The 24,344-nt window shown below is 38.6% G+C and overlaps 4 protein-coding genes across 4 annotated transcripts in view; 2 read left to right on the top strand and 2 right to left on the bottom strand.

Annotated features, from left to right (window-relative positions):
• Window positions 1-380: 380 nt before the first annotated feature.
• b3gnt7l (UDP-GlcNAc:betaGal beta-1,3-N-acetylglucosaminyltransferase 7, like) lies at window positions 381-3,846 on the bottom strand. The gene has a single exon (XM_015019076.1). The coding sequence runs from the start codon at window positions 1,656-1,658 to the stop codon at window positions 423-425; it is 1,236 nt and encodes a 411-aa protein (XP_014874562.1). The 5' UTR covers window positions 1,659-3,846; the 3' UTR covers window positions 381-422.
• A 145-nt stretch (window positions 3,847-3,991) lies between these two features.
• LOC106937532 (UPF0688 protein C1orf174 homolog) lies at window positions 3,992-8,308 on the top strand. The gene is made up of 4 exons (XM_015019078.1): window positions 3,992-4,185; window positions 6,020-6,091; window positions 6,236-6,595; window positions 7,404-8,308. The coding sequence occupies exons 1-4, from the start codon at window positions 4,177-4,179 to the stop codon at window positions 7,542-7,544; spliced, it is 582 nt and encodes a 193-aa protein (XP_014874564.1). The 5' UTR covers window positions 3,992-4,176; the 3' UTR covers window positions 7,545-8,308.
• On the bottom strand, window positions 8,112-12,553 carry dffb (DNA fragmentation factor, beta polypeptide (caspase-activated DNase)). The gene is made up of 7 exons (XM_015019077.1): window positions 12,369-12,553; window positions 11,289-11,415; window positions 11,010-11,195; window positions 10,351-10,430; window positions 10,098-10,271; window positions 9,800-9,900; window positions 8,112-9,710 (listed from the first exon to the last, which is right to left on the bottom strand). Exons 1-7 carry the CDS (start codon window positions 12,489-12,491, stop codon window positions 9,461-9,463), a joined length of 1,041 nt encoding a protein of 346 aa, XP_014874563.1. The 5' UTR covers window positions 12,492-12,553; the 3' UTR covers window positions 8,112-9,460.
• Window positions 12,554-13,720: 1,167 nt separating this feature from the next.
• Window positions 13,721-24,344, top strand: part of LOC106937529 (nephrocystin-4-like) — a 66,001-nt gene continuing 55,377 nt past the window's right edge. Inside the window, exons 1-3 of the mRNA XM_015019074.1 lie at window positions 13,721-13,799; window positions 13,881-14,044; window positions 14,893-15,027. Coding sequence (XP_014874560.1) covers window positions 13,895-14,044; window positions 14,893-15,027 — 285 coding nt within the window. The 5' untranslated portion in view covers window positions 13,721-13,799; window positions 13,881-13,894. The remainder of the gene's footprint in view (window positions 13,800-13,880; window positions 14,045-14,892; window positions 15,028-24,344) is intronic.

Raw genomic sequence — 24,344 nt, 5'->3', positions numbered from 1 at the left:
TATAAAATCCTGAAATTGGAGAATAAAATCTCAGGAAATACCTGAACAGAGGAGTGATGGAAAGAGTCACGTTTTAACCTGCAAATTTAAAACGCTATTCTCCCAAAGTCCATGATAAAGTGTTGTCTCTCACATTAGGACTTCAGGATTGTAAATGGCACAAACTGAATTTGAAAATGTTCACGTCTTATTAGTTGGAGCTATAGTGGTTTTACAAGTTACAAATCAACCAAAAGAGGTCCACTTAGGGTCCACGGTGTTCAGCCAGGTTGCAGACAGTTTTATCTGACACGCAGAGAACACCGACTGCGTTTCTCTCCACCGAATCCGCTGAAGATCGAATACAGTCGGAATAATAACGAAAACCTCCGGACGATTTAATGAATGTATTGATCAAGTTTATTTCATGCTGGGGGGGTCCTTCATATAAAGCTCCGTTGCGCGCAAACCAGATCCTTGTTGTGCACTGCGCTCCACATCCTGAGCAGCTCCTGCGCGCTCAGTTTGTGCACCACGATGAGGCTCTTGTAAAAGCACGGCTCCCTGTTCATGGAGCTCACCTTTTGTCTGGTGATGCCGAAGGTCCTGAAGCCTGAGTGCAACTCCGGAGACACGTTCAGCCTCTTCAGACACATCCCTAAAAACACGTCGTCGATGGGATACAGCTCCACGTCCTCCGACGCCGTGAAGAGCCTCCTGGCCAGCTGGGAGGACATCACGAATCCGCCACCCCCTACGTAGGGCGGGTACGGCTGGTCGTAGAGCTCTTTGGGTATGTAGTATTTGCTCTGGCGGTTCCGGATGGGGATCGCCTTGGAGATTGTGTCCCCCACAAACAAGTCGGAGTCTTTGCGCTCCTCCACTTTGAAGCCGATGAACTCCAGCAGGTTGTGCGTGTTCACAAAGACGTCGTCGTCTCCTTTGAATATGAACTGCACCCTGGGACAGTAGATGTTGAACCATTTGAGGAAATTCACCTCCTTTAAGGTCAGGTTGAAGAAGGTGTCCATAAAGTCCCACTGCAGGATGTCTTTGTAGATCCGATCCTCGTACTCGATCAGTTTCTGGAGGTTCTTTGTGTCTTTACCCGTTGTCGGGGTTCCGAGTAGAAATAAAGTTTTGATCTTCTTTCCGTTAATTGTGCGCTCCTTGCCCCAGGTTTTACGCACAGCTTCCCGCCGGTCGTGCTGCTCGATAACGGACTTGATCACCATGATGAGGTGCACCTGTCCGTCCGCGCATTTCTCCGGGTGGTTGATGAGCATGGGGAAGTACCTACAGTGTCTGTGCAGAACAAACTGGTGAAACCTCGGGTCCAGACGCCGGAACCAACCCTGACTCTTCACCAATTCGTCCTCGCTGCAGTTCAGAACTTGTACTTCCCAGCTGGTCGGGGTCCCGTTGGACACCCGCTGCGAGTCCACTCTCTTGCTTTGCGCCGCGGCATTTAGTCTCCAGAATTTGGACTGTACCGGTGCCTGTATTGAAGGAAAACAGTCCGAACCGCACCAGTCCGCTTTCTGTGCGCCTTTCAAGCCCTCTGCGTCTTTTTCCGACAGTTTCAGCTTGAGAATCATCAGAGCAGACGCGAAAACCAAGGAGAGACTCAACAAGGACTTCACCAAACCTGCCCGCTTTCTCCGAAAGAAGTGATCCATATCTGTCACCGTGGCGCCACGGGACCCTCAGATGCTGCGGGTTTGGTCTTCATACTGTTTCACAGCCGTGCGTCCTCGTGGAAGCATCCACCGCCTTCCATCCTCACGCGCACTTGCGGCAGAGTGAAGTCGTCCCTCTGTGAGCCACTTCAGCTCACGTGGACGATTGTCACACATCACTGTTTATTGTGGCTGGGGGGGGGAAAAAGAGACGCATGGCTCGCAGTCGCTCTCGTGTCGCTTTAAGTCTCCTCGCAGACTGGAGACCTGTTGCAGGACCGTCTCACCCAAATATCCCCCACCCCTCGGGGATCTGCCCTGAAGCAGGGCAGAGCTCTTAATCGTCATCAGGTGCCTGATGCATCATATTTGTGCGTATAGAGGATTTATTTTCTAATGATCAGTAACGAGAAACTGTTAAATCAAATTGTAAAAGACATGCACAGCATCCTAAATATACTGTAGCTTACACTTCTGATCATCAGTGAAGTGATGATGTGCTTTAAAGAATATATTTATGCATTCTGATCAGTTCGGGTTCCGGAAGTTGAGATTCTGCATAAATACAGACTGGATCACCTCGCAGCAGTCTGTGTGATCAAGTTGAGATTATTGATCTATAGATCTCTTTGATCTGCTACAGGGCTGACATTTTTTTCTCTCCTCCAGCTGAACGCCTGGAGTCATTGTCGCGCAATGCAATTAATCCGCGACTAATCGGATGACCTCCTGACTGCACAGAGGGATAAGAATCCATTCCTTTCAGGTTCTGTGAATAGTAAAGGGTGTACATTTCTTTAAGGGACTAAACGAAACTGATTTTTTTAGAATTGTTTAAGTATTTTACTGGAAAAAAGTAAAAGACACGAGATCAACAGGTTAATAGTATTTTTAGCTTGTAAATAGTATGAAGCGTTTTGCGGTCCCCTGGACTAATTGATAAAGCGCTATACAAGCGCATGCCACTTACCATTCATTATAAGGGTTATTTTCCTTCTTTCTTGCAAATAGTTTTTCTTTGTTTTGCTGTAGTTTTTAAACTGTAAAATTAAACTATGTGTCGTCTGTTTTTTTAAAATGTGCTTTCAATGCACCATTTGTCTTTTTTTTTAGGTTTGTTATTGAGAGAAGTATTTGTGAGATTTTGTGGCGCGGTGATTGGTGCTTTATATTTCTAGTGTTTAAAATGTTGTATTGTCTGGTGCTTTTAAATGACTATTTGAAAATAGATGCTGTAAACTAAGTTGGGATTTTTAATTGTGTTTTTATGATTGCCTCGTTTCGGGAAATGGTTTCTTGAACATATATCTTCCCTTCAGTGAAATACACGTCATCATCTTTTTTTCTAAAACTAATTTTGTCTCCTACGTGAATTTGATAATTCCAAGTGAACCAACCAAATATTACCTTTTATGAACCGTAATCTTACATAAAGTACCTACATGCAATAACTGTGGCAGAATCGTCTGCAACCAAACAGAAACAAGTTGTAAAATGATTATCCTCTTGCCCCCTCTTATGGATAAATGTGTGAACTACATTGATCATGAGGTGTGACATTTTTTTTTTTACCTCAACTTCCTATGCAAACCACACAGTGAATTTTCTCACACATTTAGACCAAAGATTAAAAAAAAAATTACCTCCACATTAAGATTTCATTGCAACACATTATAATAACATAAATAGTTAGGCATAGTTATGTAGTCAGTTGCAACTTGCAGATGTTTAGTTTAAAGCGAGGATCGTCGAGATTACTTTTAAATAAGATGATACAATCTCTTTGACTCAAAGTTTAAAACCAAAACGTTGTAGGTTATGATTTTTTCTCTTTTTTTAACAGGAAGACTTTGGAATCAGTTAATGCGCAGTTAAAATGCGTGTTTAGGTTATACTGTTGAGGAAAAAACCCTCCCTAACAGGGATAAATGTCCGTTCAGTATTTACAACCCAATGTAATATTTTTGTGTAGAAAGAGACTGACCCCTCACAGTAAATTATTTGATCAATAACGTTCAAACCCATATTTACATTACTTTCGTCCGCTACGTCCGCAGACATGTAGGCTGCGTTCCAACATTTTAACTGTAGCTCTTCCTCTTATTAGGATGTGATGTAACTAGGAACACACTTATTACTTTAGGCTGAATAAAGGATCTGAATGAAGATTAAGTTCAAATTTTCTTGATACTTCTTGCAGCTACCCGACTCCGTAAAGAAGAAAGTCGCTAACCCTTCGTAGTGCACTACCTAGTGAACGAGTGAAGATATTTTGAACGCAGCCCAGGGAGTACTCTGCAGTGCCAGTACAGGGACGCGATGGCCTCAGCTTGAACCTGACAGCAGGAAATACACGGAGAAGGCGGCGGTTCAGACTCAGACAGACAAGCAGAATACAACGACGGCGGCACTGCTCGTAAAATTTTCACTGCCTAATAGTTGCTTATAGCTGTCATTTTAGTCACAAAGCTAACAAAGAGCTAGATATTTGGAACCGAAATAGCACCGGCGGCGAGCGATGCACAAGGTAAGAGAGAGTGTAGCTAATCGAGTAAACCAGTAACGTCGTGTTATGTAATTAAAGTATTTTAGCTTTCAACCTTGGGGTGTAAAAGCATAAAACTGTTTTTCGACGTGTAGTTTTTAACACACACCGACACTTTGGGGTCATAAGCCGTTATTCCCCTTGTTGTAACACCGGGTAATCTTGGCGAAGGCTAAGTTAGCAATGTTTCTGGACAAAGGTGTCGAGATGGAGAAAATGTTCGGTATTTGCTGGAGGACTGGAGCTGTGATTGTTTTGTAATTTGAGACTTTCTTTGAAATTTCTCGTCAAAAAGGGCTGGGTGGGTGTCGTTGGGGCTCAGGATGAATTGCAGTAGTTTCTTTATGATACATATTGTACAGAAAATATTCTACAGTTAAATCAGTTACAGTTACAGTTACCCCTAGCTCTACTCCTGTCTCTTGTTAATTAAGTAAGATGGTGGTGAAAATATCAGTGAAATGGGACACTATGAAGAAACTAATGTTGTTTCACATTAAGCTAGTATAATAGTTTTCTTGAGTAAACATTTTGGACTTTTTTTTTTTTTAGTTTAAGAAAGAACATAAATACTTTATACTTTACATATATACTTTTCTATGTTTAGACCAAGAGTCTGCATTCTTTATAATCCAAAGAGCTATTTTGTCCATAACCCCGCTAAATGAACCTCATTTACAGCTGCAAATGTTACATGACCTTTGGAAAAAATGATGACTTCTAATTTTTGATAATTATCTACAAGGAAATGAGTTGTCCTTTCTAAAGATGAGTCTGTTTATTTCTGTTTTTTTTTTTTTTTTGGTTTTAAAATGAGGAAAAACAAAACTTTTTGTAAAAATGAGAAGGAATATCTTCTCTATGGGATGATACATATCTGTGGAATATATTTGGGATCACAATGTTCTACTTTTTTGTGAGCTAGAAGATTAAAAAAGTTGGGAACTTCTGCTATAAATTTACCGGCAGATTGAAAGCGTTTAAGCCAAAACCTTCAGCCTCACCAAGAGTTATGAAACTGAAGTGTGCGTTGCTCTTCACTTAACGAAGCATCTTAAAAGACTCGTCAGTGAAGTTTTACTTTGTTTTGTTTCTATTGAGAGGTTTGCTGGTCGTACATGACGCTTCAGAGATTTTGTCTCCCAGGTATACATCTAAAAAATAAGTGACGTTTTGAACAATTGGAGCTTTTGAAGCTTAGTGGTAGCTGCTGTAGTGCTGCTCAGTAGTCTCACATTCAGTTTTTTTTTTTATCTCAAAAATCTAAACGCACTCGAAGAGAAATCTTAAGGCCTGGATTCAAGTCTCGTTCTCCGTGTTAATTTTTTGCTTGCTGGCCGAGGTGACATGTAACTAATTGTGCAGATATACATAAACCACTATTCATCACCTTCTAATCTAATTTCAAAAGCAGTGCTTAATCCTAACCCGAGACGTCAACAGCACAACTCATTTTTGTCCTGACTTTAACCCAGCCTGTAAAATCCATAAAGTGGTCAGTTCGTTATGCCGAACAAGCGGTTTTATATGGTTTACGGTGAGCCTTTGAAAATTAGAGAAACATATTGCTTAAGATCAATTTACAGGCCGAGTCAGACCTCCAATAATCTGAAGGTAATCTGAGTTGCCAGCGAGGCTTTGTGAAAACATTTAGCTAAATAGCTGGAGCTCCCTGGGACCTGCTAGGGTGACAGCAGCTGCATCAGCTGACTGACTGAAGCCAAATCATTTAACTAAGTAGTTGCTATAATGATATGTGGTTACTGAGGAATAAGCAGCCTGTGTTTTGGTTTTGTATATGCATTTCTTTTTCCAGATGCCTAGTCAACTTGATAACATGACGTCTAGAAAGAGGAAGAGCAGCTCTGAGGTCAGAGCCTCTAGAAAGGTTGGTTTTGAGACCACAGCTTTTTATCTGATTGTTTTTTGTTTTTTTTTTTTTCTTGTTTTTGTTTTAAGTATATTTTGTACAGACTGTTAAGTGGCAACGGTTAACCACTTGACCTCTCTGCATGTACGCATTCTGCCACAGGTTTCAGCTTCGGAGAAGAAAAACCGTAAAAGCCAGAAGATGCATTTGTCACCAGAGGGCAGTTCAGCGCTGAGGACATCCAAATCCACAGATAAACTGTCTCGTATCAGCTGCGAATGCCACGAGGCTGCTGACAGGAGGAGGTGCCTGGGTTCACCCGAGCTCGAAGGTCAGGAGGGCAAAGAGAACGAGCTGAGGTCAGAGCAGGAGGTCAGCAGCTGCAAAGCTAACAGCGTCTTGGAGGAGCAGGCTCCTGAATGTGTGGAACCCGAAAACAGTAGCAGAGTCTTATTCCCAGATGACGACAGTAATCAAATCCTTCCTGTGGAGCAGTTCTTTGGGAACTTGGATATTGTACAGGTGAGGCTTTGAGGTCTGCAAGTTGTGTAAGCTGCTATTATTACAAGTCAAAAAGCCCAAAGGTGTCAGAAAAGGTCAGGTTGAACCTTCACCAAGTCATATCAGTTTGTTTTTGTGGTTACACAATTTCTGTAGGGCCTTACAAAGTTCAAAATTTAATAATCATTCAATAACTATAAAGAAAATTGAGTCCTTAAATATGCCTAGATTTTTCCAAGCAAGTATCAAATTGCCATTATTTAGGACATTTTGTTTATTCGGTCAGTTTTAATTTGTTGGAGGCCAGATGTGTTGCATATTAAAAAAGGAAAGCCGCCTTTGTTTAAGATTTGAACGCCATATAAATAGAATAATCCTTTGAAATTGCTTTCTTATGTGCTTTTTTGTATTTAATATTTTTAAACAGTTTGTTTATTACAATTTTTTCTCCTGTTTAGGCTAGCTAAGCACTTGGCTGATATAAATTAAAACCAAATTAGCTTGCCTTAGCTCTAAGCAGCACATCTGCACATCGACAACCCCACAAATAATAATTACCTCAAAATGTTTTCCTCATTATTGGTTGACAGATATTTTATATCTTTATTGGATGGATTTTCGCATCTGGTGGATTCTGTGGTTATTTTTTATGTTCTCTATTTGGTACGTGATTGAATTCATGACAAGGTAACTTCAGAGTAAATAACCTTTTTTAATACTTTTAAAATGTCTATAAAAGGTGAAAACATTGAAGGGAGGGTCAAACGACAGATTTCTCGCAGGCAGCTGTGCCAAGTCAAAAGTCTTGTACGAATCTTTGTTCCTGCAGGACTTTCCTCGGAGATCACCTGCTACTTCTCCCAGCGCTCGAAGGAAGGAGAGGTTTCGGCATTACTACGCCCAGGAAGACAGCGATGGCGAAGAGGTGAGCCACGGCGCCCTCCGACGAGACGACGGACCCGGCACTTAGAGAAGAGCCGGTTAAAACAGAACAACATCCCAGCACTTTGGAAGAAGCGACAACAAACTACCTGCTCAGATGCTGCATTCAGTCGGTCCTCTTCATCTGTCGAAGTCTCAGCGCCATCACTGATGTGAGGATAATGAAGGATGGTTAGTGGTACTGGCTGCCAAAGGAATACTTCATTGGCAGTGTTTCTAGCGGTGCTAAAGTGCGATTGTAAACGCGGAAATGTTCTTCGCTGAAAGCATCCGGTTTGGTGCCGGATGCTTTCGTGCCGTTTACTCACATGCCAACAATCAGTAAAAAAAATTATAATATGTAAGCAAACACAAGTGCTTTGTTTTGAAACTGTATATAGGGTCGCATATACTCTCATAAATCCACGCTCGGTTGTAGCCTACCTTTTTCAGAGCGCTCAGCGGCACTTCAGGAGATATTTTAAAAAAAAGAACAAAATATGAGGAGGACAACAGATTGACTAGAAATGCACCAGTCAGAATTGTGCTGCTAATTTCCAATTTTTGTAAAGCACTAAGCTCAAGTTAATGCTGATTGTAGCCAATTAAGTTTTCTCTCCAAGAGAGATCCATTTTTTTGTCCTTCCATAAGCATCTTAAAATTGAAAGTGTTGAGTCTTCTTTCTTAACAACTTCCATGCTGAACAGTGTTATTGCAACACACAGCCTGGTTTTTTGTTGCACTTATTGATGAGGTAAAACAAAACAAAACAAAAAAAAGATTCAATTTGACTGGCCAGAGCCAGTCAAGTTGAAAATCTGCTCCGTCTCTTACTGCTCTTTTTGAGTATTGATTAGCTGATGCAAAAATATCAACGTCCAGGTGCTCTAAATGACAATATCTCTGCTCCAGGCAGTGTACTTTAATGTCTGGATTGTGGAAGTGCTGAACACAAATCTGATATTGGTTTCCTATCATTTGAATAACTACAACAAACTATTCACTTAAAAGTTGAATAGTTTCAACGCAATCCTTTTAACTTTCTGCAGGCAGTTTGTATACATGCCGTATACTGTACTGTCATTTCAGGGTTGCTGTAATGTTGCATTATCCAGCTGTATCTTATCAGGATCCAACCACTTTAACATTCACTCTGAGATGTCAAACATTGCTGAATTAAACGTAACATTTTAATGGTGCTTGTATAACTAATTAAGTTTATACACTGATGAAAATTTCATACAAATTACAGCAGATTGACAAATATGCAAGCCTATGTCAGGCTACCTAAATGTTACGAGGAAAGAAAGCTGGAGAACGCCCAAAGAGCAGATCTGTTCATTACAAGGTCAGAGATGAATGTCATGTTCCAGCCATTTTTCACCAAGTGTCTAAAATCCATCCTTAAAGGTTTTTGGCAGCTTTGTAACATAATGTCTGTATGTAGATAAACGTATATATATATATATACACACACACACACACATGCAGCTAATTATTCTTTGTATTCCTACCGTTTATAGATGCTAAAGTTATTAATGACAAAGTTGATTTTTCTGCCTAAGAATCTGCATTTTAACTATATTTGAACAAACTTGATTGAGAAATATAACCTTAACAGGTTATCTGCAATTGCACTAGAACTATATCCACAGGTTTTGTATATAGCTGATTGATCTGACCACTTAACAGAAATATTATATATTATTACTGCCTTATTTATGTAAAAATAAATAACATTTGTCCTCAGTGTGTGCAACTCAAGACTGATTGAATGTCTCATTATTTGGGCAACATTCTTAATCCATCCATTTATTTTACATTATTGTGCTACATAATACAATAAAAAGCTTTTCATGATTTACAAAACTGTTTTGTTTCATTTTGTTCAATGAATGACAAGTTATCAATTTTACAGCAAATAAAAACTAATTTAAAAAAAAAACATTAGCGTAAAAACATTTTTAGGTACAATGCTTTTTCTTCCCTTTGGTATCTTCTTTTGCTTTCCTTGCATTTTTACTAGTCCTGAACATCTTATTGGTGTCACACGTCAGGTCGTGCGCTCCCTTTTTGTGGCAGACGATGTGCACTAGCTTCAGGTTTTCCCTGGTGAACAGCATTTGGTAGAAGTAGTTCAAGTTTATGTCTGCGGTCTTATGAGTCTGCAGAGCCTCCAGCAGAGCGGGTATGATAGTCCTCTTCTTTTCAATCCTGCAGAAAAGGGGAGGGGGGAAAAAAAAAAAAAAAAAACGTTTGATTTCCTGCTATTTTTAATACGCCAGGAACAGGAAGTATCCGACCTGTGATCAAGGTTCCAAGTGCTGAAGACGATCCTGCTCTCTCTGCTGCCATACGGGTTGATTGAATGGAGCAACTGGCACAATTTCTGCTCAAACGATCCCTGAGGAGACCACAGAGAGGAAGAGTGAGGATTGTGCAAAGCAGCTCCACGTCTTTCAAAAATGGTAAAAAAAACTGTCACTGTACGTCTGCTGTGCTTCTCACAATATATTTCTGTTCCTAATAAACGGAATCACAAATGTCTGATAATTGGAGCAGAGGCCATCCCGTTGCAACAAAGCTCAACTTCTGCCGTACCTGACAGGTAAACCATCCTTCCTTAGTGCAGAGGCGCCCAGACTCCTTTTCAGTCCTATCGAAGTATTTACCGTTGTACTTGTCATTTTTCAGCATCTCAACCAGGCACTTTGATGCTTTTAAAAACTCCTCCTTCACTTTAGCTTTCTGTATGCTGTTGGTTGCATTGTCCACCTGAAAAATCGACACAGGAAATTGAAATGTTTAATTTGCTCAGGGAAACATGCTGGGTCTCAGCGGGCCTCGGGTTCACCTCCTTCATGTAGCCTCGTATTCTGCTTTCACAGTTGTACTTCATGTAGGCAGACTTTGTTTTGAATCGCACATCGACACCTGGAATAGAACCAAAACAATTCCAAGGGTTAAGTTTAATACAACTTTGGAGATAATCTTTCATTGAGAAGGTACATGTGGACATGTTTTAACAGTCAAAAAGCATCAAGATTTGGCCTTTTTACAAACAACAAAATGTCATGTCCTTTATCTAAAAAAAAACATATTGTTTAAATTGAACAGATTATTTTTGCTCTTTAATTCTTAAAGCACATAAACGTGTTCAGTCAAGTATGCTGATCAGATTAAAAGTTGGTTTTTGGCATGTACAGCATTTACAGATCCTTGCATGTTTTGTAGAGTGCTGCACTGATGTTGCTGGATACCAACACCAAAGACAAGAGTCATTCATCATCATTACAATTTAAAAAGAAAAAACAAACAATTGTTTAGAAAGTGGACTCAACCGTCCACTAGTAAGTGTAGAAAAAAATCTGCCTTATTATTCATATTTTGGGCAACATATACACTGTAAACTATGGCTGCAACCTATGTAAGTAACTGATTTATTGGTCTTAGTAAAATGGTACAAAAAGTGGGAGAATCAACCATCTTAATTTATTGCTCCATGGTATGTACCAGTAAACCAGTCTTCATCCTCCTCTCTGCTCTCCAGATCCGATCTGTCCTCCAGGTTCTGCAGCAGGTCAGTAAGGACTTTACGCCTCTTGAAAGATTTCTCGTCAGCGAGAAGACCCTTCGCTGCTTCAATGAGACCGTCAGCGTGGCGATCGGTGTTCAGCAACCGACCAATGTCACAAACAACTACAAGAAACAGTGACATGCTTAAAACAATAACACACAAAAAAATTGTGTTTTAGATGATATGGAGGACAAGTATATTTTTATTTCATGTACCTCCACTCCATGTCTGACCCCTTGACAGAAGAACTAGTTCGCAGTTATCAGGCAGGGTGGGAAAGAACTCTTCTGTCACTATGGTTCCATCTTCATATAAACACACATGAGCACCAGAAAGTGGCAGCTGGGATGGTGAAGAACATGATAACATCCCATTATTGTAAGCTCAACAAGTACACAAACACATAATTAGGTCAGATCAGCTGCTTCATTCCAGACTTTAAATTTTGCACACACACAGACACAGACATAGACTTAAGACTTTGTCTATGGGAAACTTATGCAGGCAGCTTAATTGGAAAAAGTCAAATTTGCTGGTAAATGTGTAAAAAGCCAAATAATCTCAAGAAACTTGTTTTTATGCAGCAACAAAATCTCACACTAAAATGTTCATTAGGGGTAGAGCACAAAGGTTCCCCAGAATTGTGATATTTTAATGTAAATTAGCAAAAAGATTATATTACAGACAGCAATACAAAAACATGTCCAGATGTGGACTCATCTGATGGCATCCCAGGCAAACACACAAACAAAAAGAAACTGAAAGTAAATTCATCTTTTCATTCTAGTAGCACAATCCTAAACGTGAAATTTATTCAGGAGAAGAAAATGTAATTCACTCATTTAATTCATATATAAGTAGATGTGCTTATAAATAAATGTGTTTGCTCTACCTATGTGTAATAAAAAAATAATTGTCCCAACAACGATTATTTCAAAAATATTAACGTATGTTCGCCAGTAAATATTCAATATGCCGAAATTAATAGGTCAGAATTTTCCGGCCAATTAAGTTATATTCTGAATCTGAGTTAATTAAAATCAACTATTAGTTTAAAGATATAAGCTTTATCTGTATAACTGACGTATCACAGCTCTGGAAAACATCTTTTTTTCCCCATCCATCGCTTCACTCAATGTTCAACTTGTTCGTGGATTATTAAAATGCCTTATTTTCAATTAATAACTAAAGAAAACTATTTAGCTGTCCATGGTTATCATTTCCCTCTTCATTCTCGTAGGTTCAGAAAAAGGCAGCGACGAAAGTTATTAAACTACAAAAAACATACGGCTTACCTGTAACAGCTTACAGCCCTTTTTAATCAGCTCCTTTACATCTTTAGAAGCAATGCCGTATTTTCTGTCCCCACTATAACCTCGAATTTTAACAGGTTTGTTTTTCTTGAAGAATCCGAACATTTCACAATTTATACAAACCGCTTCCTTTGTTTTTCTTCCTCTTGACGCTCAGTAACGCAGTGGCAGTGATGTTGTGCTGCTCCCTAGTGGTGATTTTAAGACAAAGTCAGAAATCATCACTAAAACAGCTAATTTTGGATTTTTTTTAATTAGCGAATTGTTTTATTACTTTTAATCACGGTCACCTTTAAAATAAATAGACTAAATCATCAAATCAAATAAACTTACAATTTGCTTTTTGTTTTTGTGTTTTCTTTTTGCTCTATATGATTGTATTGAAATTACTTTAAAGTGGCTTGAGAATGTTTTGTGAATTGGAGATACATAAACAAACTGAACTGAATTGAACTGTAGCTCTGTAAACACAACAATCAGTTGTAACATAACTAAACTTGCACCTTCATTTAAATCTTAAATGTAAAATTTCAGCATTTTGCACCTTTTAACTTTTTTGTGCTAAAATTATCAGACCAAATTTAATATTATTCTCATTCTCAATAAACAAATATAAAAATGCTAGGGCTATGGTCTGCATTAAAATTCAAGAATTTATTGTAGGCTCTTGTTAACACAACATCGATCCAAACAATATTCAAGAAATTGCCTTAAAAGAACTTAATTCTAATACATCATTGATATTATATTATATTATATTATATTATATTATATTATATTATAAATGGGAACTAGGGTACTCCAGTTCATTATCTTTGTTGTCCAATAAAAAAACAAATAATATAGGCAACACTATTTTGTCAATTTTTCTCCAAATGTTGGAGAACGGTGAAATACTGATATAATCATTAACTGTACGGTTGTGTGCGCCAGTAAGTCTCTACGAGGTTTTGTGTTTTGATTAGAAAGCAACTTGTAGTGTTATATTTTATGTTTTATTTTATTTTTGTAAGCTGTCAAGGGACTGCAGATGGGAATGTATGTGTTATATTTACTTACTCAGCATTCACTTGTAATATTCCGTTAAATATCAGATCACATTATTACCATGGCAACTGACGCAGCACGGTGGGCTCTACCAAAGAACAGGTTAAGACCGGCTAAACACCCCAATTGCAAAATTTATTTTTTCGTGATAATTCTTTCTTTGAAACACATTGTGTTATATTGTAGCATTTCAGCTAATTTGTATTAGTATAAGATTGTTTTTCTTATCAAGCAAAGCTACTTTTTAAAATGCTTATACTGTTCCGCACCCCTCTAAAAAAATATAGTACAGCTGGATTTCCAACATGGCGGCCGCATGTTTGAAAATCTGAATAAGAGAAATTCTATTCCAAAGTAGAACCGCAGGTAATTTAAAGATTTTTTTTTTTGTTTTATTTTATGGTTTTTAAAAAAATATTTTTATTGATAATGATTTGGTGAAGGCAGAAGAGTGAAACAGCATGGCTGACAGCTGGGAAGAAGTGTTTCACAAGAACCGGTTGGTTCCCCCGTCCAGCCAAACAGTCCGCCTGGCTGTGGAGAACCACCTCACCGCTAACCACAGCTTTCAGCTCAGCTTCAGCCGGCTTATTGTAGCGCAACTCCCGCAGGTAATTCAAAACATTAGTTGTCTGTGTCTGTATATGGCATAAATGTTCTTGGGTTTAAACCAGTAATCTCAAACTAGTCCTCAAAGGCCGGTGTCCTGCAACTTAGATGTTTCTCTGCTTCAGCACACCTGGCTCCAATATTAGCTCATTAGCAGAGCTCTGTAGAGATTGACTGCATGCTGCCAAGGTAGTTTAGCCATTTAATTCAAGAGTGTAGGACTAAAGTTGTGAAACTCTGACTCTCGAGGACTGCAGTTTGAGAACACTGCTTTAAGCAAACAAGTTAGGTCCAGCAATTTATTTTGTGTATTTCAGTCCACTTTTATTAATATTATATAGAAAAATAATCACAAAGACCTGTAATATGACCCACAATTTAACACGATTGTAAAACACAATCGTGTTAAATTGTGACTTACAGAGGTTTTCATGCCACTTGAACTTTTTCACATTGTGACACGTTACAACCACACGCCCGTGTGTTTTCGTGTGATTTGTGCACCGGTCTGAAACGGTACATGAATGTGAAGTCAAAGAAAAATAATGCGTGGTTTTTAACATTTTTTAAAATAATAATCTTTAAACTGTTTTTTGCATGTATTCAGTCCCCCAAGTTGGTGATTTTAAAAGTATACTTTTGAGTTTGGCTGTGGATTTTCTTTTACTGATTTGCTTGCCTAGAGACTGAATGTTTTGCCCGTATTCCTTTGCAAAATATTTTAAGCTCAGATTGGTTAGAGCTTCCTACCTTCTAATTGCATGTTCATATGATTTATTTATAATTCGCTTAATTATTTTAGGCATCGAGAAGAGCTTTTAGTTGTCCATCTTCTTTTGTTGACCCACAGGATCTGTCAGCTGGGGAAGATGTGACCTACCAGCTGCGAGTGACTCTGTTTGACAGAAAACTCCAGCACTTTTTTGGAAAAACATGGAAGAGCTCATCCCAAAAGATGAAAAACAACAAGATTTCCTTCAACGAGGTAACTTTTTGTCTTAACACATTTCACTGAAATAACTGCAGCTGCAAAGTGCCAAGCATTTATGGGCTGCAGGGCTCTGAGGATCTGTAATGAATTCTTCTCATGTTGTCTTCATATGCATTCAGTCAATGATTATTTGTTGAAATCAATCCCTATTCAACCCTTAATTGTGTTAATTGAGCACTGCCATTATTTAATTACTACTCAAAAGATTTGAAACTGAACTCTTTTTATATGAAGATTTATGATTGGATTGTATTCTGCTGTGCTCTCGAGACTGATATGAGCATAAACAAAACTAATCACAACAATTTGGCAATCACGTTGGTGATTACCAAAAATTGATCCAAGTTGTATTGCACAACTTCCATATTTAAAACTTTCAGAAGGAAACAAAACCCAGATATTATCACTGAAAACTGCATTTAACTTTTTTTTTTTTTTACCTTTCCTTTATTTGGGTTTCCTTTGTTTCTGTTGAAACGGTGTATTGATACTTTTAAAGTGGCATGTCCGGCTGAGTTCATTTTAAAAATAAAAAAGACAGAACGGCACAGATTGTTGCAGCATAACTGATATAAATTGTGCCAAACATTCCTGCTAGGCTTCTCTGGGTTCTGGAGAATGTTGGAAAGTTTAGTTTTAGAGACTTTATTGCATAAAGGAACTCCTTCCTTCCTTGTAGGAAATTTTTTCTTCTAGTTTATATCTTGGCTGTGCTATTAGAGTTCTCTGCTGGTGTTTGGGGTTATTCAGACAAATATATATTGAGTCAATCAATGTTTATAAATTGGTCCTTAATTATATGTTCATTGCTTCTTTGTGATGGACTGAATCTTTCCATGGTCTACCCAGTGACAGTCAAGTGTTTGTGTGCTAATATCCAAAATCTGAATAGTAAAACATAATTGCAACCGACCCATAGAAATATGGGGGCTGAGGTTTCCTTTATTGGATTAAAAACTTATTTTCCAAGAAAGTCCTGGCCAAGAGTAAACAGCAAATAATGTCCCCTTTCCTGTTCAGAGCTGCACTCAGCAGGCAGACTGACATCCTACCTCAAAATGTTGTAAGTTGGACATTTGAATAGACCCACATAGTACAGTAGGCCCTAAAGTATCACTTTGCTTTACTGCTGCTGCTTGTACAATACTGGACATCCTTTGTTGTTTTCAGGACATTTCTACTGCTGAGCTCTGCAGCCATTGTTTAAGCTTAGTTTGTAGATTTAGTTGCAGCTTAAAAAAACAGCCTTGTAGACAGCTACTTTTAAATCGGTCTGGAGTAATTTCTTATTATGAGCCTGAAGCACAACTTCTGCTCTGGTACACTGATGATTAGTTGAATTGATTAATCAAATCATTACTTTGAGCTTCTAGTTAGTGATGTGCTGATTATGCTGCTCAGAGGAGAGAATGCTTTCTTCATTATAATGACAAACACTCAGCATGGAAATGAGTTTTTCTGCGTCTTTCAGTTTTAAATAGAACCATAGCCACATCTTCAGGTCAGCCATGGTGCAGCACATGGCCAACACTCACTACTTGTCTGTGCCGTGCTGGTGTTTTAAACTTCCCATCTTCAAAAACACCCAGCTTTAATCTTTGAGCCACCTCTATGGTTTCCCTCTGTTCATTCTCTGTAATTTCTCCGCCATCATTCCTTTGGTCCTTTGTACTGTGTAATCATCATTAGACAAAGGAAACAGAGAAACCATTTTTATGTCACGCTATCTCATGTCCTCTCTGAAAGATGTGCTTTGATGATGAAATTCCTCATAACTTATTGAAAGTGCTAAATAGGATGTTGTAAGAATCAAATATGCGAGATACAAAAACTAGTACTAAGTCTACTACAGAGAAATTAAACCTCGTCTACATGTCAGGATTCTTTATGGCACTCTTTAATTTATTTTAATTCTCCACTGACCAAAAACCTGATGGTCAACAATGTTGTTGTTTTGTCCTGCGATGAGCATTAACAAATTGATACTATTGTAAATTTCAAACAAACCCCTCCTCCCCCAACCCTTTCTATAGTCTTTATAAGCTGTTAGATAAGGAACTTGGATTGTGTTGAATATTTTATGGTGTCAAAACGCCAATGTCTTTGTAGACTATACTGTTTGCTTTATAATCCTTTTATCAAGTAATGTTTTAAAGGGTTTGTTGGCTTTAGTGTACTTTATTTGATAGTGAATTGACAAGAAAGGGGAAGACATGCGGTAAAGGTCACCAGGCCGCGAATTGAATCTGCGGCGGCCGTGTCGGGGACTAAGGCCTCCATATGTGGGTTGTGCTTAACCCCTCCGCCACCACAGCAACCCCTTTTATCAGGTTATTCTTTATAAACAACAAACTGTTAAAAATGGTGGTACATTTAAGAGTTTTAGGGGAAAAAATTAACAGCTTGTAAAAGAAAAATAAAATAAATAAATAACACTACCATTTTGAGTGATTTTTATTACTAATGATGAAATACTTTCATCACTGTATTTATGTACTGTATTCAGTAAGATTGATTGTGCTCAAATTTGTTCAAAGCTGGCTCATGTGGATACTACCTCAAGTTCATCATTACATTTCATTTTATATCAGTCAGACTGGATATAACATGAACATTATGAACTAGTATGAACTTAAGTTCATACTAGTTTTTTTACTTGCATGCAATGTGCTGTGTGTAGTAGAAAACTAACACTGCATATTGCCCTTAACAGGCCATCCCTTGGTAAAACATGGTGGTAGCAGCATCATGTTGTGGGGAGATTAAGAAGATGGATGAAGCTAAATGTGGGGTCAGACTGGAGGAAAACCTGGTAGACTTCATGTTAGAGTGGAGGTCCATCTTCTAACTGGACAGAGGTCCTTAACTTACAGCAAGGCTACTGTGGAATAGCTTAGATCAAAACATATGCATGTCTTAGAATGGCCCAGTCAAAGTCTGGTAAACAATAGTTTTTGTTTTTATGACTATGTTTTATGACTTTGAAATACTTAAAGGACATGTATTATAATTATTTTTTTAATCATTGCTATGCCTCCAGCACCACCATTGCTTTCAGCTTTTGTGCATGCAACCCATTGCATGCACAACACGCCTACAAATTGCACCTGGAAATTTAATATTTTCTTTTGTACGAGTAATTTAGTATCTTTGTATCCTTTTAAGATCAGGCCCTTGGTCTCCTTACTCACTGTAGCTTTAGGTAACAGAAATCTTAAAATTTTGTCCCTGGCATAGGCTAAGTTACTTTTTCTGATTTATTTATTTATTTATTTATTTTTTTCCTCAGGAACCACAGTTTGAAGAGCCCTGGTCTGTACTGTTTCATGTAACCTAAAGAACATAGATGTAGTGTGGAATGGATCGATAGTAGAACAGTGGCAGGTTGTCTAAAATGCCTGAGAAAAGCCATCTGCACACATTGCATCTGTGCCATAAAAGGAGGAAGAAGAGAAAAAGAAAATCCCCCTTGTTTTTTTACGCAATACAATTTTAAAAAAAATGTCAACTGCTTGTTTTTTTGGTGACATGCTACAAAGTAGATGTTTAGCTCTTTTGATTACATATTCTTTTTTTCTGTGACTGTAAAAAGCCAGTCAGATGCAGAATCGCAGTCTAACTGATGGCAGGATTTTGACATCTTGAAGTCGAATAAAGTTTGACATTGCCTGCCAGAGGATTTTTTTTTAAAAGCCAACAAATATTAACAATAAAACATAGCTCCACGTAGTGTAGTTGAAAATTTATCCGAAGGCTCCATGTTGTTATATTTGAGCCGATATCTGGGGAGCAGCTGGGTGCCTGTGTTCTCCCTCAAACATCTGAATGTCTCTGTGAATCCAGGCTGGAGGCCAGTCACCCACTGCTTTATAAATGGATCGGAGCAACGAAGAGCCTCCCCGTAGCTCTCGAATTTGAAACCTACTGAGGGCGATACAAATTTGCCTCCTCACCTTGCAGCGTGTTTGTGTGTAAAATACGCATCTTTTAGTGAAAAAGAGAGTGTTGCAAAAATCTTTTAGCAGTGGCATAAATGAGTCACAGCTATGGCACATTCTGATTTCCATTTTGCAACCATCAGTTTTCTCCATTTCTCCCCCCCAACCCACCATCTGCTTGATGTTCTTTTGATCCAGCATTTTCGCTGTGCACGGCCTTACTTTGATCCAACACAATAGTCATAGCCGCTATAAAAATCCACTTGGTATCCCAATCAGCATCTAAATCCCATTATCCATCCAGGATAATAATATAAACCACATCATATCCTATAAGGATGATAAAGTAGGTCTGGCCCTTTCTCTGCCACGCTGCGAGAGCTGCAGCAGCTTTTTTTTTCTTTTTATTAGATTTGGCCCGTTGCTCTCACGCTCATGCTCGTGTTTATGAGTGGCAAATTGCTGTTTCATATCCAAATAATGTCAGTGGGGTGGGGATTCACTCCTAAGCTGCATTAGCACGTTGAAAATTGCACCTCCCTCCCCACTCAGGCCATGATGGATTGATTTTAATATCCACTGAAAAGCAAAGATGTGCAGTGATTAAAGGCAGAAAGAGAGAGAGGGAGCTCCATTTTAATTCGGTTTCATTTTTTTGTACCTGTTTTTTGTCCCTAACCAGAATTCATGACATCATTACGATGTCGTTGCTTCTGTTACTTTATGTATCAGCTCCTTTAATGGTAAATATATATATATATTTTTTTTCTTTTAGTGAAATGCAGTTTATTTTTTAAGTAAGCTGCATGGGCTTGTTGAGTCTCCTTGAAGTGTTTTTTTATGGACCAGATGCAGAAATCATATCCACTGACTGTAAAAGATCAAACCTTTGTTTAACCCCCCACCCCCAAAAAAACAAACAAAAAAAAAAACAAAAAAAGGGGAGGTTAATTTTTAACCTTCATTGTCTGTACTCTTTCAGGACTTTTAATACTGTAATAAAGCAAAGTAATTTGAAAAGTCTTCGGAATGCTCGTTTTTTTAGGGGCTGCTGCAAATTTTATAAAATTTGCTACAGATTTTATTAAATCTTGTCTCAGATCCTTTGAATGACGGTTAAAATATTGCACTTCAGATTGGTCTTCTCTGCAGATTTGTCAGCAGAGGGCAATGTTGTGTTGTCCGTACACAGAGAAGAGAAACAAGAGGAGGAAAGGGAGAAATGTGCATCTTTTTAGCATTGTCTCTTTCTGTGATCACTCCATTTGAGCTCCCTAGCCTTTACAGGGAACCAGTGGTTTCTTCTCACATGTGCAACATTATCAGACCGACAGCTGGGCTTGGGAGGAAAAGGCCAAGCTCCGTTCATGACCAACACAAACCTCTGTTTATCTAGGTCTCCAAATGCTTCAAGTTAGGACTAGTACATCTAAAGGTTTATATTAAAGTTTTCTGTTAGAATATTGAAAGAAAAGCCTAGGGTTATGCCTTTTATAAACAACAAAAAACCTCCAGCAAGATGGAGTGCCATGTCTTAGATACAGATGGTGATTAAAAACACTTAGCTTCACTCACTTATGCATCAACATAACCGTCAGCCATCAGATAGCCTTATTACACGACTTCAAAGAAGTGAAAAGCAGAAGACAGAATCTTACCGATGGGGAAAGTATTGGCATCAGTCCTGCAATTTCTCCAATTTTGTTTCGTAAGGATTTGTTTTTTTTGTTTTTTTTATAAAAATGAGTTAGTTTAAAGTGGGGCTTCAGTCACAGTTGTGCTGTAAAGCATGAGTTTCCACTCTCTGAAAGCACGCAATATGTTGTCAAAATGAAGCTGCTGTTGCTGTAACAAAGCTCCAGTCAAAGAAGCTTTCATTCTTTCCATTTTTTTCACCGCCCTCTCTAAAAGCAAAGACATGTTCAGCTGAAGGAAAAAAGAAAATCTCTTTGAACTCGGCTGCATTTCTTTTTTTGTGTGCGATACACTGTGTTTTGCAGTCTACCATATTTTTTTTTGCTCATGTGTTTCACAGCTTGTCAAGCGTGAACATTCAGCTGTTGTGTAGGAAGGAACTGTGCCCCTTGCTGCTGCGTTTAGGGAACAGGTGATTACCAAGTTCTTTTGTAGGACCCCTGTTCCAATCCAGTCGGAAAGAATAGACATTAGATAATATATAACCTTCCTTGGCTTCAATTTTGTTTTATGGGTTAAAACTGTTACTTCCAGGTTAACTCTAGGTTGTCCTGTAGCTACGGGGGTATCTATATCTGCAGTTGGACTCTGCTCTGTGATAATCTTTTGAATTTATGATTTTTGTTATGTTTAGTAATCTATTTTTAAAATCTACAGACCTGGAGGCAAGAAACAAACATTTGCAGTAAGGGTTTTGAAGAAGAGACAAACTGAATATTTTATTATGGTACATTTATTATTTGTTTTTAATGTTAGATTTAGACTTTTTTATAATTCTATAACAAAAACCATGGCAATTTCTTCAAGGAGTTGGTGCTTACAGTGCATGGCAGAAGTTGAAATGCCTATTGAACTTTTTCACCCTGAACTTCAACGTACTTTATAGCAATTATAATATGATACCCCGACAAAACATAGAACACAATTATGAAGTGGAGGGAAAAATTATACATGTCTTAATAAAATAAAATATTCCTTGTATTACATTTACTTGTATTCAGCCCAACCAAGTCAGTGCTTTGTATGAAAACCTTTAGCTCAAAGTCTTTTTGGACGTATCTGCACAGCTTTGTAGCCTGAACTTCACATCATTTTAACACATGAACATGCTTTCCATTCCATTGTAGCACTACATGCATGTTTTGTCTCATTAGCCTGCTGAATAAGGAACCCATATCCCTGTGACAATTTTACTTGCAGCCTTTTCTTTCAGTTTTACTGTTTTGCACCATCCAACATCCCATCAACCCAGACCAACTTCCCTCTCCATGCTGGAGAAAACCATCAGCATGATGTGGCCACCACAACATGTCAGTATGGGAATGGTGTGTTCAGCGTGATGTTTTATATGACGGCTAAATAATTTAGGTTTGGTCTCATCTTACCAGATCACCCTCCTCTTCATGTTGGTTGTGAGAAATTGCAGACATGACTTCAGTGGCTGTATTTCTTACCACTCTAAGGACAGATTTGTAGAGGACATACCTCATAGCTGCTTCTTAAACAGGTACTTCTACCTCAGCTCTGAATCTGTGCAGCTCCCCCAGAGTTACCATGGGCCTCTTGGCTACTTTTATGATGAATTTTCTCCACACGTTGGTCAGTTTAAATTTACTATGTGCTTCTTTTTTGCAGTCAGAGGATGATGGCACATAATCCATTGGTTTGCATTGATAAATGAGGGTGAAGCAGTGTGTGCAGTTGTTTTAATGTTGCAGTCACAACCTTTGGTTTAACTTTTGCTTACATTTTACACCCCATTGGTTCGTCAGCTCAGCGTTGTTCTGTAATCACTACAACAATGGAGATTTGATGAAAGATATTAGCCTATTCATTAAGTGTGGATTTTAAAAAGATGTGCATTTCTATTTTTCTGTTTTTTGTTTAAATGTTCTAACACATTTGTATTATTGCGCAGTGTTACTTAGAGCATTTGTGAGTTCATTACACCTGTTCTGTGAGCCAGTGTCGTATCTTTAAACCCCAGATCTCTTGTGTACCTTAAGCCGTGAATTGGAACCAGTTTGTTTATTGGAAGTATGTGAAAATGTCACCAAATTTTATTTGCGCGCTTAGAAACAAGCATATTTTTTTATTGCATCGCAGATTGACAAAAATTCCTTCTCACAAACTTATTGTCCATGTCATTAGGCACACCTTGTGGTGCTGGCTAAGACCACTTTTTTTTGACAGTTGCTATTCAACTTATTTAGCACCTGTAGTCTGTATGATCATAACACCGACTTTGTGCACAAACTATACACTTTGATTTTCTGCAGCTGAAAGAAGATGGCATCAATTGAAACATTCAAGTCATTTTTCCAAGCTCAACTTCCAATCAAGATGGAAAAAATAACTAGGTGAACAGATGTCTTTTTAGTTTTGATCTTTTCATGAGGTTTATAGATATTTTTGTCCTGGGTCAAAGCTCTCTTGCCCAAAATGCTCTGGAGGAATTTGTCATTCTTTATTCAGAGCTGCTAAGTGCTCAGATAAATGTCTGGCTGTAAATCATCAACCTAGATCGAATCTGAGTCTGTTCTGTTCCCTTTCTCTTCCAATTCACGGCGCTTCGCTGAGCATGAAAACCGCCTGTGCAAAAGGTCACATGATTGATGGACAAAGGAGCTTCCATAGCACAAGGACCCCTCTCCAGCCTACCTCTGTGCTTAATTCCTTCTCCCAACTGGCATTCCACACTAAAAGATATACACTTCAATTATACATGGGGACGATGGGGTTGAAGACTACACGCCTTGCTTGAGAACTGATCAATATTTCAGTTCCACAGGGACCAAACACATCGTGGAGCAGCTGCTGCTTAACAGCTTTATACAGTGGAGTGGCACATCCCCTAATACACAGCTATACACTGTGGGTGTGTGTATGCACAAAGGAACTGAAGGGCCCACAAGAGCTACTGCTGAGGTGACAGAGAGAGATGAGAGCCTCAAGGAGGTTTTAGCTGTGTGCGTGTTCATTTTTAGTGTGTGCTGCGTATTCATACTTGCCTTGCATTTGACTGTTCTTTCTCCATGCCTGTCTTCTTCTTCTCTTCCTGTCCCCTCTCCCTATCACATCAACACGCAAACTCTCGGATTCTAAAACACACATATGAGAGATCCACACACAGCAAGCTCGTCCCAATATTTCTGCTATCAGCTCTCCCTGGGGTCTGCGCTGCCTGTTTGTGTGTGGGCGCGTGTTGAGACTGAGGGGAAAGAAAAAGATTCTGCCTGTCTTGTACTTTGTTGTTCCTGGCTTTGACGTGTCAATTCCATCTTTGCCTCTTTGTGTCTGAAGTCTGGCACGGAGACACTGTTTTCTTTCCTTGTTGCCATCCCGCAGCATTATGTTGCCCCTCCACCGTTCAGCCAGCACCCAAAGACTGAAACATTTCACTCAGAGTTTAGCAATAACAGGAGATCAAAACCTCTGTTACAAAGTAAAAAATTACCCAGCAAGCACTTCAGTTTCTTGTTGGCAAAATTGTAGATGGTAGAGATTTGTTTGAATCAGATGGAGAACTTTGGACATTAGGGGCACTGAAACAAAAATTTAGACGATTTTTTTGTTGTTTACAGATTTCTTATATTCTGTATATTGTCATTTTCTGGAACTGAAACCAGTTTTGATGTTAACAACTAGTAAGACTGTTAGTGTAACAAACTTGATTTA

The sequence above is a fragment of the Poecilia latipinna genome, unplaced genomic scaffold (genome assembly GCF_001443285.1).
Source record: "Poecilia latipinna isolate Pla-1442-1.1 unplaced genomic scaffold, P_latipinna-1.0 Scaffold2370, whole genome shotgun sequence".
Lineage (NCBI taxonomy): Eukaryota > Metazoa > Chordata > Actinopteri > Cyprinodontiformes > Poeciliidae > Poecilia > Poecilia latipinna.
The sequence above is the reverse complement of the archived record's forward strand: the minus strand, read 5'-3'. Positions and strand labels throughout refer to the sequence as shown.

What these genes read in the sequence shown, in the direction of transcription:
- LOC106937532 (XM_015019078.1), top strand. An exon ending in AGGTCAGAGCCTCTAGAAAG is followed by an intron (nt 6,092 to 6,235) that starts GTTGGTTTTGAG and finishes ATTCTGCCACAG; the next exon opens with GTTTCAGCTTCGGAGAAGAA. An exon ending in GGAACTTGGATATTGTACAG is followed by an intron (nt 6,596 to 7,403) that starts GTGAGGCTTTGA and finishes TTGTTCCTGCAG; the next exon opens with GACTTTCCTCGGAGATCACC.
- b3gnt7l (XM_015019076.1), bottom strand. Translation starts at nt 1,658, where the DNA reads ATGGATCACTTCTTTCGGAGAAAGCGGGCAGGTTTGGTGAAGTCCTTG.
- dffb (XM_015019077.1), bottom strand. Translation starts at nt 12,491, where the DNA reads ATGTTCGGATTCTTCAAGAAAAACAAACCTGTTAAAATTCGAGGTTAT. An exon ending in AGGGCTGTAAGCTGTTACAG is followed by an intron (nt 11,416 to 12,368) that starts GTAAGCCGTATG and finishes TCACCATCCCAG; the next exon opens with CTGCCACTTTCTGGTGCTCA. An exon ending in AAGGATGGTTTACCTGTCAG is followed by an intron (nt 9,901 to 10,097) that starts GTACGGCAGAAG and finishes TGGTCTCCTCAG; the next exon opens with GGATCGTTTGAGCAGAAATT.